The sequence below is a fragment of the Passer montanus genome, unplaced genomic scaffold (assembly GCF_014805655.1).
Source record: "Passer montanus isolate IOZ18808 unplaced genomic scaffold, ASM1480565v1 scaffold69, whole genome shotgun sequence".
NCBI lineage: Eukaryota > Metazoa > Chordata > Aves > Passeriformes > Passeridae > Passer > Passer montanus.
Genome location: NW_024372036.1, coordinates 2,327,381 through 2,342,473, shown reverse-complemented (window position 1 = coordinate 2,342,473; position 15,093 = coordinate 2,327,381). Strand labels below are relative to the sequence as shown.

Below are 15,093 nucleotides of genomic sequence, written 5' to 3'. Positions count from 1 at the left end.
TGCTGAGAATTTTAAACTTTCTGTGCTGAAAGACACAGACCCTCCAGAGAACGCTGCATTTAACCTAAAGCCATAGAGAAGACTTCCAGAATTAATGAATAACACTGTAATTACAAGTGTGGAGTTTAATTAAAAGTGTGTGATGTCACAAGGTAGAAAACTTAGAGTTTAAAGTTTTAGAATATAGTAATATATATAGAACAAGATAAGTTTTAAAGCAGAAGCTAATCCTTCTTCTTTACCATGTTCTTTTCCTTCTCCTTCCTCCTTCTCCTCCTTCTCCTTCCTTCTTCTTCTTCACCCTCACAAGTTTAAGTAGTATTATATGCTTAGATAAAAAGTCCACATTACAAGACAGGAATAATTATTTATTAATTTCAAAGTAAAAATAATTTACATGTCATTTCTTAATTAGATAATTTAACCTTAAAAGACCTTATAGAAAAAATAAAATTAACCATTTTGTAACTTATTAGTAAAATACTATAGAACGCACAGCTTACACTGCTATAAATAAAAATAATAAACATCAAATACCATCTCAAGCACTTCAATCCCAACCTTAACAAAAAGAAACCCCAAAACCCAGCATTTAATGAGCCAGCTGATCTCTCATCCCCTGTCCTCTCAGTCACCACTGTTTGCTCCTGGCAGGATAAAATTAATGGTGGAAATTTCAGGAAGTTGCTCCCAGGGGATCTGAGTGTGTTTGACCTGTTCCAAACTCCAGGTTTGCTCATGCCCTCGACCAATTCCTGAGGTCAAAGCTGATGATTGATTTCAAGATTTCCCCTGGAGTTTTAACCTGGCCAGGAACAACTCAGGTCATCGAGGAGACACGAGTAGAGAATTTACAGGTATGTTTAAAAAAACAAAACAAATAGAAAGTTGTCCTGCTCCTCCCTGCCAAGATCCAGGGGAGATGTGGGTTAAAAAAAGGATGGGGAGCAGCAGGGCAGGGCTTGGGTCAGGCTCTGAGACCTCAAAGTGAGCTGGCTGAGCTGGCAGGACACAGAGGCGGAAATTTCTCTTGGGTAAATTCCAGTTCTCCTTCTTCCACAGTGGGAATTGTGCAGTTTCCACAGGCCAGTGGGTTTGGAGAGCAAGCTTTGTTTGAGCTCACACAGTGTAGCCATCTTTCATTTATCATTTTTTATCATTTTTCCATGTATCACTTTTCAATTTATCATTTTCCATTTATCTATTTTTATTACTTATCAGAAGTGTCCAAGGCCACTCTGGTGTCTTTCCCTCAGAAATTATCCTGGGAGACCTCTCTGGTTCCCCAGGGCCAGCTCTGACCTTGGCCCTTAGCCCAGGTGCCAGGTGAGATACTCTGGAAATCTTCAGAAATGACAAAAAACCCCATTTCTGCCCCATAATGTCTTAAATCATTTGGACAATGACAAAACCCTTTGGAATGGGGCAGGATGTGGGACACTGGCCCAGGACAAACCTGCATTTTTCTGGGTGTTTGAGGCTGTGAGCACTCAGCTGCCAGCACTCCAAGCAACCCCTGGAATATTTTGGCCATAAAAGGCCAACCTTGCCTGGCTTTCACTAGAAAAGAGGTGAATTTTTGGGATTAGTCACTGCTTTGCCTAGAGGGATGTGTTTCACTGCAGTCCCCAGGAGTTTGTGAGTAGAAGTTGAATCTTTTCCTAGTTCTGTGCACTTTTAACTCTGATAATTCTGTGTTTTCCAGATGGCTTTAAAGAATTATATTGAGGAATGTAAATTCCCTCCAGAGCCAGATGCTGTTTGTCGATATCAGCAGTGCCATGGCTACTCCAAAATCCAAATATATTTTACAGACCCAGACTTTAAGGTAAATTTTCAGTTGAGAAAGGTTTGAGGAGTAAAACCCGATGCATTTTCTGCTCCTTTTTATATGATGTGCTGAGCTGAGCACTGCTTTTTGTTGTGGTTTTATGTAAAAATGTTCCCTTTTTGCCATTTTTAGGGTTTTATACGTGTTATTTGCTGTCAGCAGTGCAGAGTGGAATTCCACATCAGCTGCTGGAAAAAGCTGAAAACATCAAGCTACAGTGATAAAAATGATAAGGTGAGGCCTTTGCCAAACTGGAATTTTTAATTTTTTTAAGATCATAGCATTGAGGTATGTCAAGGAATTCCACAAAATTCAACAGCCAGGATAAAATGAAGGGAAATCTGGAACTCCTAAAATTATTCTGGAAGTTGACTCTTGGGTGTGAAGTTGGAGGGAGTAAAAGAATAAAAGATGCCACAGATTTTCCATGATTTTTGATTTTCAGCCCTTCCCAGGTCAGCAGCCAGGATGAGTTTGGGATTGTGCTTCCTTTAATTGCTTTGGTCACCTCAAATTGAGGAATTAATTTGTGCAGGGATGTAAATGATGTGGAGATTTAAATGCCTTTGTTGTGTGTGTCCTTTTCTCCTGCAGGATTTCCTTAAGGAAATGTGTTTTACTCCTGATTGTAAAGGCCTTATTTCAAAAATAGCTATTTTCAATTCTTCTGGGCTGGTAAAATGTGAAGTAAGTATGGTCATGTTTTATATTAAATTAATTAGAATATTAAGGGGGATAAAGGGAAGTGAGAAGGTAACTGCAAAAAAACAGTTGTGCTGCATTAACAGAATGTGAGGATTATTTAGGAATACGAATTTCCTGTTCCAGTGGAGCAGGAATTGCCCTGTGGTGTTGGTCAGGTTGTCATGGATGGGAATAGAATTCAATGAATTCAGTAATCCTTCAGGAATAGCTCCCCAGAGGCACAGGAAAATTGAGAATTCTCTCCAGATTATGAGTTCTCCCCAGGGCAAATATTGACCTGAGAGAAGTAGAAATTATTGTGGGGTTTCTTGTGTCATAACCCAAATTTAATTCCTGTCTTATCCCTTATTTTGGTAGTTTGAACAAAAAATCCCAAAACTCAAGGAACCACCAAGGGCCTGTATAAAACAGAAATGTTCAAGGTAAGATTTGTCCTGCTTGAATCGATTTGAGAGCAAAGCAGGAGGGATTTTCATGCCTTTTTTTACAAATATTTTGGAAAGTTTTCCTTGCCTTTGATAAACAAAAAAAGTCTGGTAAAATCCATTATAATCCAATGGGAAAAGCATTTAAATTGTTCCAGAGAATTTATTTTGTGTGCATGTTTAGAAAGTGTAAATATAAATGTATTTTGTGCTGCTGCTGTAGTTACTGATACCCAGACATTTGACATAACTGAGTTGGCAATTCTTTGGTCAAGTAACCTTTAAATAATGAGGAATCAAGCTGAGAGGACAAACAAAACAGGTTTTAAAAAAGGAAAAGAATAAAATGTTAATATTTGGTTGAAAATGCTGAGTGATAAATTAAGAATAAGAGTATTGAAGCCAATCCTAATTTAGACATCTTTAATGGGAGTAAAAGTTGTTACATCTTGAGGAAATCAACATTTTTAGCAAGTTTTGTGGTCTCTGCTTCTAAATGAAGACCACTTCTATTCCATTTGTACTTTCCAGTGTGATATTTGCACCTCAATTAACGTTTGGCTGGCTGCTGAATTGCTTTTTGCAGTCTTAGGAAGATAAAAATGAAGCAAGAAAAGAAACAGTGGCGAAAACGAGCGCGAGAAGAGGCCAGGAATTGTGCCAGGACAAAAGCTGAGGAAATTCAGGAGGGAAACGACCAATCCCAGTTCAGCCAGCACAGGGGTGGGTGAAAATGGGGATTTTGGGGTGATTTCTCCACGGGAAGGGTGGGCACTGGAGTGGGAGGTTTGGGATCCCCATCCCTGGGGTGTCCAAGGAAGGAGGTGGCGCTCGGAGCTCTGGGCTGGGCCAAGGTGGGGATCAAAATTAAAGGCTGGGTTTGATGATCCTGGAGGGCTTTTCCAGCCTCACTTTTCCTGGGATTCTGGGATTCTGAGTTAGCACAAAGCAGTGGGGTCAGCATTCTGAATAATCCCAGCTCAGTCACAGCAGAATCCCAATACTGAGCATCACCCCCTGTGAAAAATCTGCGTTTTTACTTCAGACAGATTTTATTTCACTTCTGTTTTTATTGTCCAAACTGCTGGGGGGTGTTACTGTGTGGTTTCATTGCTGTGTGGTTTTATTCCTTGTAGAAAATTTTCCTTGGCTGATTCCTGCGAAATCAGCCTGGAGAGGGGAAAGGCTCCAATTCTGAGTGAACCCATTGGAAAGGGATTTCAGGAAAAGCACCTTGGGACACTGTTAGAGAAAAAAAAGATCTCAAATAATGACAGAGTGATCTTGAAAAGCACATTTCAGATGATTGGGGAAAAAATATTTCAGTCTGTGGCTTTGTAAGCATTTAAAAGCTTCAGTTTGTGCCTTGATGGATGATGGCTGCTGCACATTCCAGAGCTGGGAACTTCCCCTGCACCTTCTCAGGGCAAAGGAAAAGGGAGGATGTTTGAAAATTTTTTTTGTCTGTATTATCAGCTTGGGCTATAATTAATTTATAATTTCCTAGGATTCCCTGTTAAATACTTTGGGGTGTGTTTTTTAATCCCATGCTTGGTGCTCTCTGGGTGCCTGTTCCCTGTTCAATGGCATATCCTGAAAACTTGGGAGATTTTGGCTTCCCTGTGGATTTGTAAAATCATTTATTATTATAACTTCATTCATTTCCTGTTTGTTTTGTTTTAATTCTTTGGTCTCTCCTTTTCTCTGGCTCATCTTTAGTTGTGATCCTTGGAGCCACTGCAGGTCACTGTGACCTCATCCTAAAATCTGGGCAAGATGTTTGTGTGTTTAAAGAAAAATTTAAATCAATGTTGGATCAAATTCCTAATGCTCAGGATGTGTGGGAAAAAATAATTCTTTAAATCCTGTAATTCTCAGTATAAAACAAATAATTAGAATTAAACCACTTAACCCAAATTCTCTGTGCTTTTCAAGTTGGTTTCAGTTTTTAAGCTTTTTGAAGGTTTTTGAGCTTTTAAAGTTTTTAGAGCTTTTAAAAGTTGCTTTTTAAGTTGGAATTGTGGTAAGGACAATGAAATCCTGCTGGTTTTGTACTTTTTTTAATTGCAATATTTTGACTTTTGCAGGTTCTGGCCAGGATTTATGCTCTGGGGACCAGATCCTGCAGCACATCCAGCGCAATTCCGAGCAGATCAAAGCTGCAGTCCCTGACACTCCCAAATTATTAAAGGAGTTACTGGCCTGGGGTGTGATCAGAGAGGAGGATTTCAGCTCCTATTCCCAAATGAGCAGCACTCCCCAGGAGGTGCTGGAGCAGCTGCTGAGCTCCTTAATCCAGGAGAAGGGGCGGGTGCGGAGCAGGGGCTTCCTGCACGTGCTGAGCCAGCTGGGAGAGGTGGATCCCAAAGTGCACAAGTGGCTGCAGCACCTGGATCACCTGGGTGGGTTTGGGCAGCACACGAAATTCTCTCTTTTCCTCACTGAAACAGCAAAGTAAAACCTCTCCTCTTTGTCCTTTCCCTGATTTCCAGAGGGGAGCACAGCTTGGGTGGCTCAGGAGCTTGGCAGGGAAAATTCAACAATTTTTAAATGGTTTTAAGATTCTAGAATGGGCTTAAATGCTGATATTTGTAGCATTAATCTGATTTTGGAGAGTAAATAATGGTGGGGTTTTGCCATTAAACTTCAAAGTAATTTCATGTTGCTGCTCTGCAGTTTCCTGTTGGCTTTATAATGGAAAAAAGTGGAATTTTGGGGTTCCTAATTTTGCTTTATCACATCCATATCCTTCCAAGAATTCTCCTCCTTCTCCTCCTTCACCTCCTTCACCTCCTTCACCTCCTTCTCCTCCTTCTCCTCCTTCTCCTCCTTCTCCTCCTTCTCCTCCTCCTCCTCCTTCTCCTCATAGAATAGATCCAAATCTTGCTATTATTATACAAATAAAACTTGGTCAGAGTAGAATTTATATCAGCCCCATTCCTCGTTTTTTGTTTGCATTTCCAAGACACAAAAGCTCTCACACCGTCTGTACATTGAATTTCTAGACCAAACCCTTGCCCTTTGAAGAGGAATATCACATTTTAAGCATTAAAAATTTAAAGCTGGAATGAAATATTGGGATTTTTTTTCCCCATCTTTTTCAGGTCTGACAGCTACAGAAAACTTCCTCCTCCAATATGGCCAAGTTCTGCAAGAGGTTGACCTTTCTATTTTAATCCCACTGTGGAACCAGAAATATGGCAGTAAATTTGATTATGTGGCAGCTGATAGTGAAAAGCAAGAAATTTGTGATTATTTCCTCACCCCTCCCCTAGAGAAATCCCGTTGTTTTATATGGCTTTTAGAAGAAAACAGAGAACATTTTCCAGACCTCCATCAAGCTTTAGATGAATTCTTTGATAAAATGGGTGAGTAGGCAAAAAGATGAAATATTTCCAGTAAAAATTGATTTTTATTGTGCATTTTTAACATTAAAGTTCTGCAGCTGCAGTTTTGGAGCTGCTTTGGTGGTGTTGGATGAAGGATTAGAGCAATAATTCCTGGGATTTCACAGTTAAATTGTAAATTAATTAAAATATTGTTGTTTCCATCAATCACCATGAATTTTATCCTTTCAACAGATGATCCAACCATTATATTAAAGAAGCAGGGGAATGAGAATTTATCAGTAAGTGAATTTCTTTTCTGTTTGGCCTCAGCTCAGAAAGAACTTTTTGCTATTTTAGAAAAGGAAATATTTTGCAGCCTGATCCTTCAGACTTATTGGAGACTTAATCTTTTAAGTCTTAAATTATTTGATATTTGAATAATTTAATAATAGTTTTTCAAGTGTGCCTCATTCTGAATCACTTTTTGATTGGTGTCATCATTAAAATCCATCCCAATTGGCAGAAATAGATTTTAGATTTCAGTTGATTCTGTGTTTGAGGCACCATCATTTGAAGTTCTTGTCTGCAGTTAAATATACCTTTACAAATCCAGGATTTACTTTTGATTCAGAATAAAGCTTTAAGAGTTAATGAATGTACACATTAATAAAATGCAGAATTTTTCATGTGCACGTTATTAAAATGAAGAGTTTTAAGTGTACATATTGACAAAATGCAGAATTTTAAAGTGTGCACTAATAAAATGAAGAATTTTAAATGTACATGTTAATTAAATACAGAATTTTTAATATACATGCTAAGGAAAGGCAGAATTTCTAGTGTACATCTTAATGAAATGCAGATTTCTTTAAATCTACACATTAATTACATGCAGAATTTTAATGTACATGTTAATAAAATGCAGAATGTTTAATGTACATGTTAATGCAATGAAGATTTTTTTAAATCTATACATTAATGAAATGCAGAATTTTTAATGTGCACATTAATAAATTTCAGATTTTTAGATGTACACATAAATAAAATGCAGAACTTGTTTGCTTTTTCATTTCATGAACTGGGGAAATCCAAGAATGAAATGAAAACCAGCACTAAAAACTGCTTTGGTTTCAGTGTTACAGCCTAAAACAGCCTGTAATTATTCTGTTCTTGTGTAATCTCAATAATTTAAATTTCACTTCCTTCGTCTTTGTCTTTCTTGGAAAACCAAAACAACATTTGCCAATCCTGTGCTTTTGTTTTATTTTCTGTTTCAGAATAATGAAATCAAAGTTAAAAACAAAAACAGGAAGAAGAATTTGAAAGATTCAAAGGTTAGTAACTTCGGAAGCTGCTGAAGCAGCTTTTACCAAGCAGGTACCATTTATTTACTACTACAAACCCACCTAAAAATTGGGATTTTTTTAAGAATTTCTGGCATTCAGGTGCATGGGAGCTGTTTTTGTAAAAACCTTGAGGAGATTCCTTACTGAAGTGGCTTTTTCTGAAGTAAAATAAAGCTGTTAAGACTTAAATGATACAATTTTGTTAAAATTAATCAGTATAAAAGCTATTTAAAAATTTATTTATGACTCCCTTTGGCTCTGACTGGAGGCACCTTCTAATTCTGAATTATTGTTGTGATTTTAATTTTCTATGTGGGAAGATGGGAATTCAGTGCAAAAATTCCATTTCATGCTCAGGAATGTTATTAATTATTCATTATTTTATAGATTTTATTGGAATATTATTCTGCCTGATTTTTCTGCTGCTTTTTGGAGGATTTTGCTTTATTGAAAACCTCATGCCCTCACCATGTTATCATTTTTCTAGAATTTCAAGAGTAAACTTCAGATTTTTTCCTCAGGATTTATTTTTCTGAATTAGGTGCAGTTATTTGTGTATTTCTAAATTATTAGATAATAAAAATAAAGACAATTAAAATGTCTATAATGGTACAGACAATAATAATCAGAGTCGCATGTGGAATTAGGGATGACTCCTGCTTGTGGTAAATTTGTAACAGCCTCAAATTTAAAAGGAAGTTTAATCAAATTTTGATGAAATTGGTACAAAAAGAGGGATTTGGGGCTGAATATCCCAATTTCTTCTTTCCCAAATAAGTTCTGAAGAAGAAATTAATAACTTTAATTAAGAATTTTCTTGCTGTGGCTTAGCACTGATAATTTTACCTGGAAATTTTGCAGTTCATAATGAACACAATGAATTTAAAGAAAAAAAATCAGTGTAAATAAATTACTCCTGGTCTTTGCAGTGGATTATTTTACATGAGTTTTTGTGAGGTAAAAACTAAAAGAAATCTGTTTTTATTTAGTCTATTTTAGTATTATCCAGTGGAGTTAGTACAGCACCACGAGAAGAAGAGAAGATATTTATAGAAGAAAATAATTTGTGAGTATTTGATTCTGCTTTTGTTGCCCAAACTCCAAACTGCTGGAGAAGAATCCCTTAAAAACACCAAGGCTGGGTTAACTTGATTTTTTTTTTCTGATTTTTAAGGTACAGAGATTTTTCAAATGAACCCTTTGTAATCCCAGAATATCTCCAGGAGCAACTGGAGGAGTTCGAAGCTCGCTATAATATTTCAAATAGTAACAATTATCAAATGAATAATAATAATAATCCAGATCCAATCTCTGAGAATTTGTATGAGTAAGTATAAATTTTTGTATTTAGGAGCTTCAGGGGGTTTAATTTTACTTCATAATTTTAATAATTTTTTTGATTAATTGGGATCCTGGTGTGTGTAGCGTGACTATGAGGGAATGAATTAAAGGAATAGATTAAAAAACTTTAATTAATTATAACAATTTATTTTTTTTTTAAAGTTATTTCTCTCAAATCTTGGAAGAACATGGCCCTCTGGAAATTAATAATAGATTACTGATTGGGGAATATGAAAATTTCCCTGAGGAGACTCGGAAGGTGGTGGAAGATGAAGGCGGCCTGGAGGCCTTCCTGCTGAAATCCCTTCGTTTCATCATGGTGGATAATCTGATTGGCCTGAGGAAGCACTCGGTCCTTTTCGAAGGAAATCCAAGCAGAAATGGGAATAAAAAGGAAAATCCACCTGGGGAATCCCAGGGGAATTCCTCCCACAGCAAGCTGCCCTTGAATCCCTACGCCGAGGAGTTCAAGCCTCTCTCGTACCCTGTGGCTGCCCCTGTGGCAGCAGCTCCTGATTTACCAGATTATCGCACCCAGCAATATTTTCCCTGCTCCTTCCCTGCCTCCTGCATTCCTGGGAATCCTCTGGGAAATGAAAACGTTCATTCCATGGGAAATGAGATTGCATTTTCAGGTGTTTTACTAAAGGACTTTGAGCCTCCAGGCCCGCCTGTGTTTTTACCTCAGAGCTCCTGGGGTTATCAGTATGGAATATTGCCCCTGGCACAGCCTGGGTTTATTTATGCTGATCCTGCAGCTCATCAGGAAAATCAAGAATCAGCAATTCCAGGTGGGAAACACAGCCCTGAGGATTCTGTGCCAGCTGAAATCCAGGAATACAAAGGCCCTTGGAGCCGGTCGGAGAACTTGGATAAAAAGGATTCTGCTTTTCCAAATGGTTCAGATGAAGCTGAAGGAGGCAAATGTGTTAAAAAGGAAAAAGGAAGGAAAAATAAACCTGACATGCAGAGCAATCCTCACACAAGGATGGTGGCTGTTCAGGTAAGGAGTGGGAAAAATGCTGGAGAGATTTTATGGGCACCAGGATGGGCAGAGGGATGGAGCAGCTCTGCTGGCAGCAAAGGCTGGCACAGCTGGCATTGTTCACCTGCACAGGAGAAGCTTTGGGCTGAGCTCAGGGTGGCCTTGCGGGGCCCAAAGGAGCCCCAGGAAAGCTGGAGAGAGACAATTTCCAGGGCATGCAGGGACAGCACACAGGGAATGGCTGCCAGTGCCAGAGGGCAGGGCTGGGTGGGATATGAGGCAGAAATTCTTCCTGTGATGGTGGTGAAACACTGGAAGAGGTTGCCCAGAGATTTTGTGGCTGCCCCTGGATCCCTGGCAGTGCCCAAGGCCAGGCTGGACACTGGGGCTGGAGCAGCCTGGCACAGTGGGAGGTGTCCCTGCACTGGATGATTTTAAGGTCCCTTCCATGCCTAATTTGAGATTTGCAGCTCCTTTCTCTGCCTAGGAGATTCCTACTAAAAATCCATGTTGTCTCCCCAGTGTCGAGCTCTCCCATTGTTGTGTTTTCATCCCAGATTTACAGATTCCAGGCCCAGTTAATGAAGTAAATTTAAACCTTTCCACATGTCAGGGGTGGCACTGGATGAGTTTTAAGGTCCTTTCCAACCCAAACCATTCCATGATTTTTGAGAACTTTTTGTTTCTGTGATTACACATTTTTCATTTGTAATTCTTCAGAGCTGCTCACTGAATTTTGTTGTTCCTGAAGTTTTTGCAGCTCTTTTTTCCCCTGGGTATCACACAGGGAACTGCTGCACAGAAGTTTCAGCTTTCACTTTAGAGAAGAAGCAAAGTCATTCTGTGTTATTTTTCTCCTTTTGTGATGAGTTCAGGGATTTATTTTCACTTCCACAACATTTGAAGATTTGGATTTTTGGAGGAGGTTCAGGGGGAGCCTTCTCATTCTCTACCACTCCCTGACAGGAGGGTGAGACACTTCATTTTTCAGATTTTTAGAGCATAACTTTGTTTAAAGACCCACAGAACTCCCTGGAGCTGCTCATGGTCAATGAAATCAGGAAAAGGAAAAATAAATCCCTTTCAGAAACGCCTCCACAATGTTTTCCTACATCATTTCTAGGCCTGGATTAGAGTTGGATTTATAAAACCCTCAGTGAGGTACAAAAGCTCCAAACCAGAGCAGCTCATCTATGAACGGAGATTTTTAATCAAATTCTAATATTTTTTGTGTTCTAGGTAAATCAGGAAGTTGCTGATAGGGAAACCAATACTTTGCCTTTCCATCCTTTTGAAAATCAACAGGTAAGTTCCCTGCATCCTGGTTTACATTTCTCATGAGGGAGGTTAAAGGAATGCCCAAAAACTGAACCCTGAAGAAATGAAAACTCTCTGAAAACAACGGGTTTTTATAGATACTTTGAATTTTGGGTTGTTTGGCTGTTTTTGTGTTCTGTGATGTTCTTGGAAACATCACCCAGCCTCACAAGGAAGTGATTTTTGATCTTTGCTCTGATGTTTGATATTCTGATTGTTTTATTCTAAGCTATTCAGATGTTGAATATTTGAGGTATTTCCTCATCCAAAAACTGTATTTAAATATTCAATTTGGGCATAGAGACAGTTCAGAGTGGTGTTAGTGGCAGCTTTATGTCTGTACCAGGAGATAAAAGTGAGAAAATGTGACCTTTGAACTGGGAGCAGGCATCAATCAACCTGGTTTTTGTAACTGATTAATTCCCAGGGAGATATTCTCCGTATGGAAAAGGAGCACCAGGTATTGCAGGAACAACTCAGAGAAGCAGAGGAGAAATTTGAGCAGTCACAGAGCAGGAACTTGGAGGAAATTGCTGCTTTGGAAGAGCTCCTGAAAAAAAGTATTGAAGAGACTGAGGTAAAGGTTTCCCCCTGGATCAGAGGTTGTGGAATCCCCGGATCCCTGAAGTGTCCAGGGAGCCTGGGGCAGCCCGGGCTGGTGGGAGGTGTCCTTCCCACCCCAGCCATTCCCTGACTGATCCCTGATTTGGGGTTTGTAACAGCAATTAGGAATTTATTTTGTAGATACGAGGTGATTCTTGGGAGAGTACTTAGGGATGTTAATTTAAATTAAATGAAATTTGTTAAAATGTGTGAGAAATCACAGTGATGTTTGGTTTTGTGTTTAGTATGTTTGTAATGTGAACTGTTTTACTGAGGTGTGTTATTGTTTATTATGTTTTATCTAAAGGATATTAGGTATTGGCTTAAAACCCCTAAAAGGTATTTTTTGTATATATCTTGTTTATTTATATTTATTGGTAATGTAATAGTAAAAATGGTTGGGTTTATTGAGTTACTGTTGGAGTATTGTAAGTAAGAGTCAAGTATCCTCAGTCTGCTCCAACTTCTATCTGAATAAACCACAATTTTCAGAAATGAAGTTTTCTTTTCTGCCTTCAGGTGTCCCAGAATGAACTGAAATGGTTCCACCGAGACTCAGAAGCACAAATGAAGAAATGGCAGCAGGAGAAGAAAGAAAATAAAGAGACTTTAAAAGCTCTGAAGGGCACAGCTAAAAAGCACTCAGACACCAATGAGAGGTACAGCTGTAAATAGATTTACATCCCCTCATCCTGATAGTCTAAACTTCAGAACTCTTTAAGGAAATTTAATCCTTGGCTGTGAAAGCAGCCAGGCATTTTCTCCCAGTGTTAGGCTGGAATGTGGATATGGATATTCCCTTTCTTATTTTGAATTTTTTGGCAAATGACAGGTAAACATCTAAAATAGCTTTTAAATAACTGATTAAACTGATTTAGCAATAATTCTCCTGATCAGATTTGACAATTCCTACTGTATTTTAATGTCCTCTTAGTTTATAGAGCCCAGACTTTGGTCCTTGAATGGCTTTGCTTATCTTTAGTCTTAAGTACTTTGGGCCAAATCTCTCCTGAAAAATCATCAGCCTGGTTTTATCTCAATCACTGCTTTATTAGCAATAAATGTAAATGTATTTAGAATAGAATCCCTGAGTAGTTTGGGTTGGGATGGACCTTAAAGACCATTTATTTCCACTCCTCCCACTGTCCCAGGTTGCTCCAACCTGACCTTGGGCATTTTATAATTCCTGGGTTTTCTCTAATGGAATTTAGGTGGGAATTCCATAATTCTCAGGGATAAACAGGATCCAAACCCTACACCTTGTCCTGGTGGTTCTAGAGGAACATGTCCCATATTTGCCAATAAACCTTTTCCACAACAAGCTCAAGAAATGTTTTATTCCTGTAGGTATTTGAAGACCATTGGTGACAAGGAAAAGCAATATAATACATGTTTAAATACATTTCTGGAGACCAGGTAAAACTCATGTTCCTTCCAGCAATATTTGCATTTTTCTGCCTCACTTTGGGTAAAGGTTTAGGGGAAAACCAGCACTTTGACCCATATTTCTTACTCTTAGTTTGCATTTACTTGCCCTGAATAAATATTAATATTTAGAATAAAGAAAATCATACTCTCATACATTTACCTTGATTACATGACACTTGAGTAGCTTTAAAAAAACCCTAAAATGGCATAAATTTAAAATTCTGCTCTGCTGTGAATGTTACTCAAATATTTCATTTCTTTTCCTTTCACAGTAATAAATTTGCTAATGAGAAAGGCAGATTGGAAGAGCTGATAAAAAAGAGTCAAGATGAAAGCCAGGAGTGTGAGAAAAGAGCTGTTAAAGCAGAGGTACAACCAAAAAAAAAATCCTTAAAAACCTTTTGTTACAACTGAGGATGGGGAAATGGTATCAAAGATGTTGAGTAAATATTGGAAATGCCAAGGATGGAAATTCCACTTGAAAATTCCTCACTGTAGGAACAGTGTGTGCACTTTGTATCCTCAAACTCTTATTAAATTTTAAATTCTTACTAGATTTTAATTCTTAAATTCTTATTAAACCCAGTGTAAGGTTTTATCACTTTTTTTCCTTATTTTTTTAACTTGGTTTTGGTGGGATTTTTGGGTTGGTAGTTTTTTTTTGTGATTTTTTTTTGGGGGGGGGTTGGTTTTTGTTTGGTTTATTCTTTTTTTTTCTTGTTGTTGTGTTGTGTTTTGTTGTTTAAATTTTTGTTTGTTTTTTGTTCTTTTTTTGTCACAGATCTCAGTGCTCCAGACCTGGAAGGAAACTGAAATCTGGAAGCTCAAAGGCACCATTGCCAAGGCAGAAGGAAATCTCAGGATGCTGAAGGCACTGGGCAGGTACTGGGAGTTCCCACCAGGAATTCCACTGCTCCTGCTTGTTATTTACTATGTAATATTTATTTTATATTCTGTAATTATATCTAATGTAGCTTTTATTTTATGTAGTTATATTGAACATATAGTATTTATATCAATAATAATAATAATAGTAGTAGTGGTAGTATAAAAGTGCACAGAGCTGGGGGTAAATAATATTGCCCCAAACAAAATTCAGCTGGAAATTGAGTCTCATCCTGATCCTTGTGTCTTTCTGAGCTGGGAAAATCAGATTATCTGGGTAGTAGTAGTAGTAACAATAATAAAATAATAATAATTCAGTTATTCCTGCCCAGTAGTATCCCTGGAAAAGGGCTGCAGTGTAACTGATTTTAACCTGAAATCCCTTGAAAACTTGAACTGGGATTAATTATTGAGGGAGGAACTGTTGGGCCAACACCACTGGTGTTAAAAATAATGGGAATGTTGGAGTTTAACTGTAAATCCTCAATGTTCCAGCAGCTCAGCTTCAGCAGCTCCTGTGTTGAAGTCCCAGATTGAGTCCTGGGAAATATTTATTTCAAATGTCAAGAAAGAACTGGAAAAAGTCGAGGTAAAACTTCATTTCTGTCCACCAGCTTCTCAGTTGAACTCTGGAAATGAAAGCATTAAATAACTTTGCATTTGTTTTTTAAAACACCAGTAGCTTGTCCTCCAGATGCTGAGGGGAATTTTTTTAATTACAAAAGAAAGAGACAGTTTGGAAGTCCAGGCTGGTAATTCATAGTGCATATATTCACTATTTTAAAAGCAAAAATCTGCTTTTTATACACTTGCTGCAAAATTGGGTCCCCACATGTGGTGGTTTTGATTTGTTAATTTGAGATTTTAAGATTTAATTTAATTTTCATTTTAATTAATT

At 38.0% G+C, this 15,093-nt stretch overlaps 1 protein-coding gene across 5 annotated transcripts in view; it reads left to right on the top strand.

Annotated features, from left to right (window-relative positions):
• The window catches only part of TTC3 (tetratricopeptide repeat domain 3), a 49,778-nt gene that overhangs the window by 29,693 nt on the left and 4,992 nt on the right, over nt 1–15,093 (top strand). For 4 of the 5 annotated variants that reach the window (XM_039729360.1, XM_039729359.1, XM_039729357.1 and 1 more), the window contains 20 exons: nt 731–857; nt 1,706–1,828; nt 1,964–2,065; nt 2,426–2,518; nt 2,894–2,958; nt 3,548–3,684; nt 5,049–5,363; nt 6,066–6,329; nt 6,543–6,589; nt 7,568–7,624; nt 8,626–8,702; nt 8,811–8,963; nt 9,140–9,980; nt 11,202–11,267; nt 11,707–11,856; nt 12,402–12,541; nt 13,230–13,298; nt 13,583–13,679; nt 14,092–14,192; nt 14,691–14,784. In XM_039729360.1, the coding sequence (XP_039585294.1) occupies nt 731–857; nt 1,706–1,828; nt 1,964–2,065; nt 2,426–2,518; nt 2,894–2,958; nt 3,548–3,684; nt 5,049–5,363; nt 6,066–6,329; nt 6,543–6,589; nt 7,568–7,624; nt 8,626–8,702; nt 8,811–8,963; nt 9,140–9,980; nt 11,202–11,267; nt 11,707–11,856; nt 12,402–12,541; nt 13,230–13,298; nt 13,583–13,679; nt 14,092–14,192; nt 14,691–14,784 (3,118 nt within the window). The remainder of the gene's footprint in view (nt 1–730; nt 858–1,705; nt 1,829–1,963; nt 2,066–2,425; nt 2,519–2,893; nt 2,959–3,547; nt 3,685–5,048; nt 5,364–6,065; nt 6,330–6,542; nt 6,590–7,567; nt 7,625–8,625; nt 8,703–8,810; nt 8,964–9,139; nt 9,981–11,201; nt 11,268–11,706; nt 11,857–12,401; nt 12,542–13,229; nt 13,299–13,582; nt 13,680–14,091; nt 14,193–14,690; nt 14,785–15,093) is intronic. The other variant, XM_039729358.1, reaches the window with a different exon arrangement.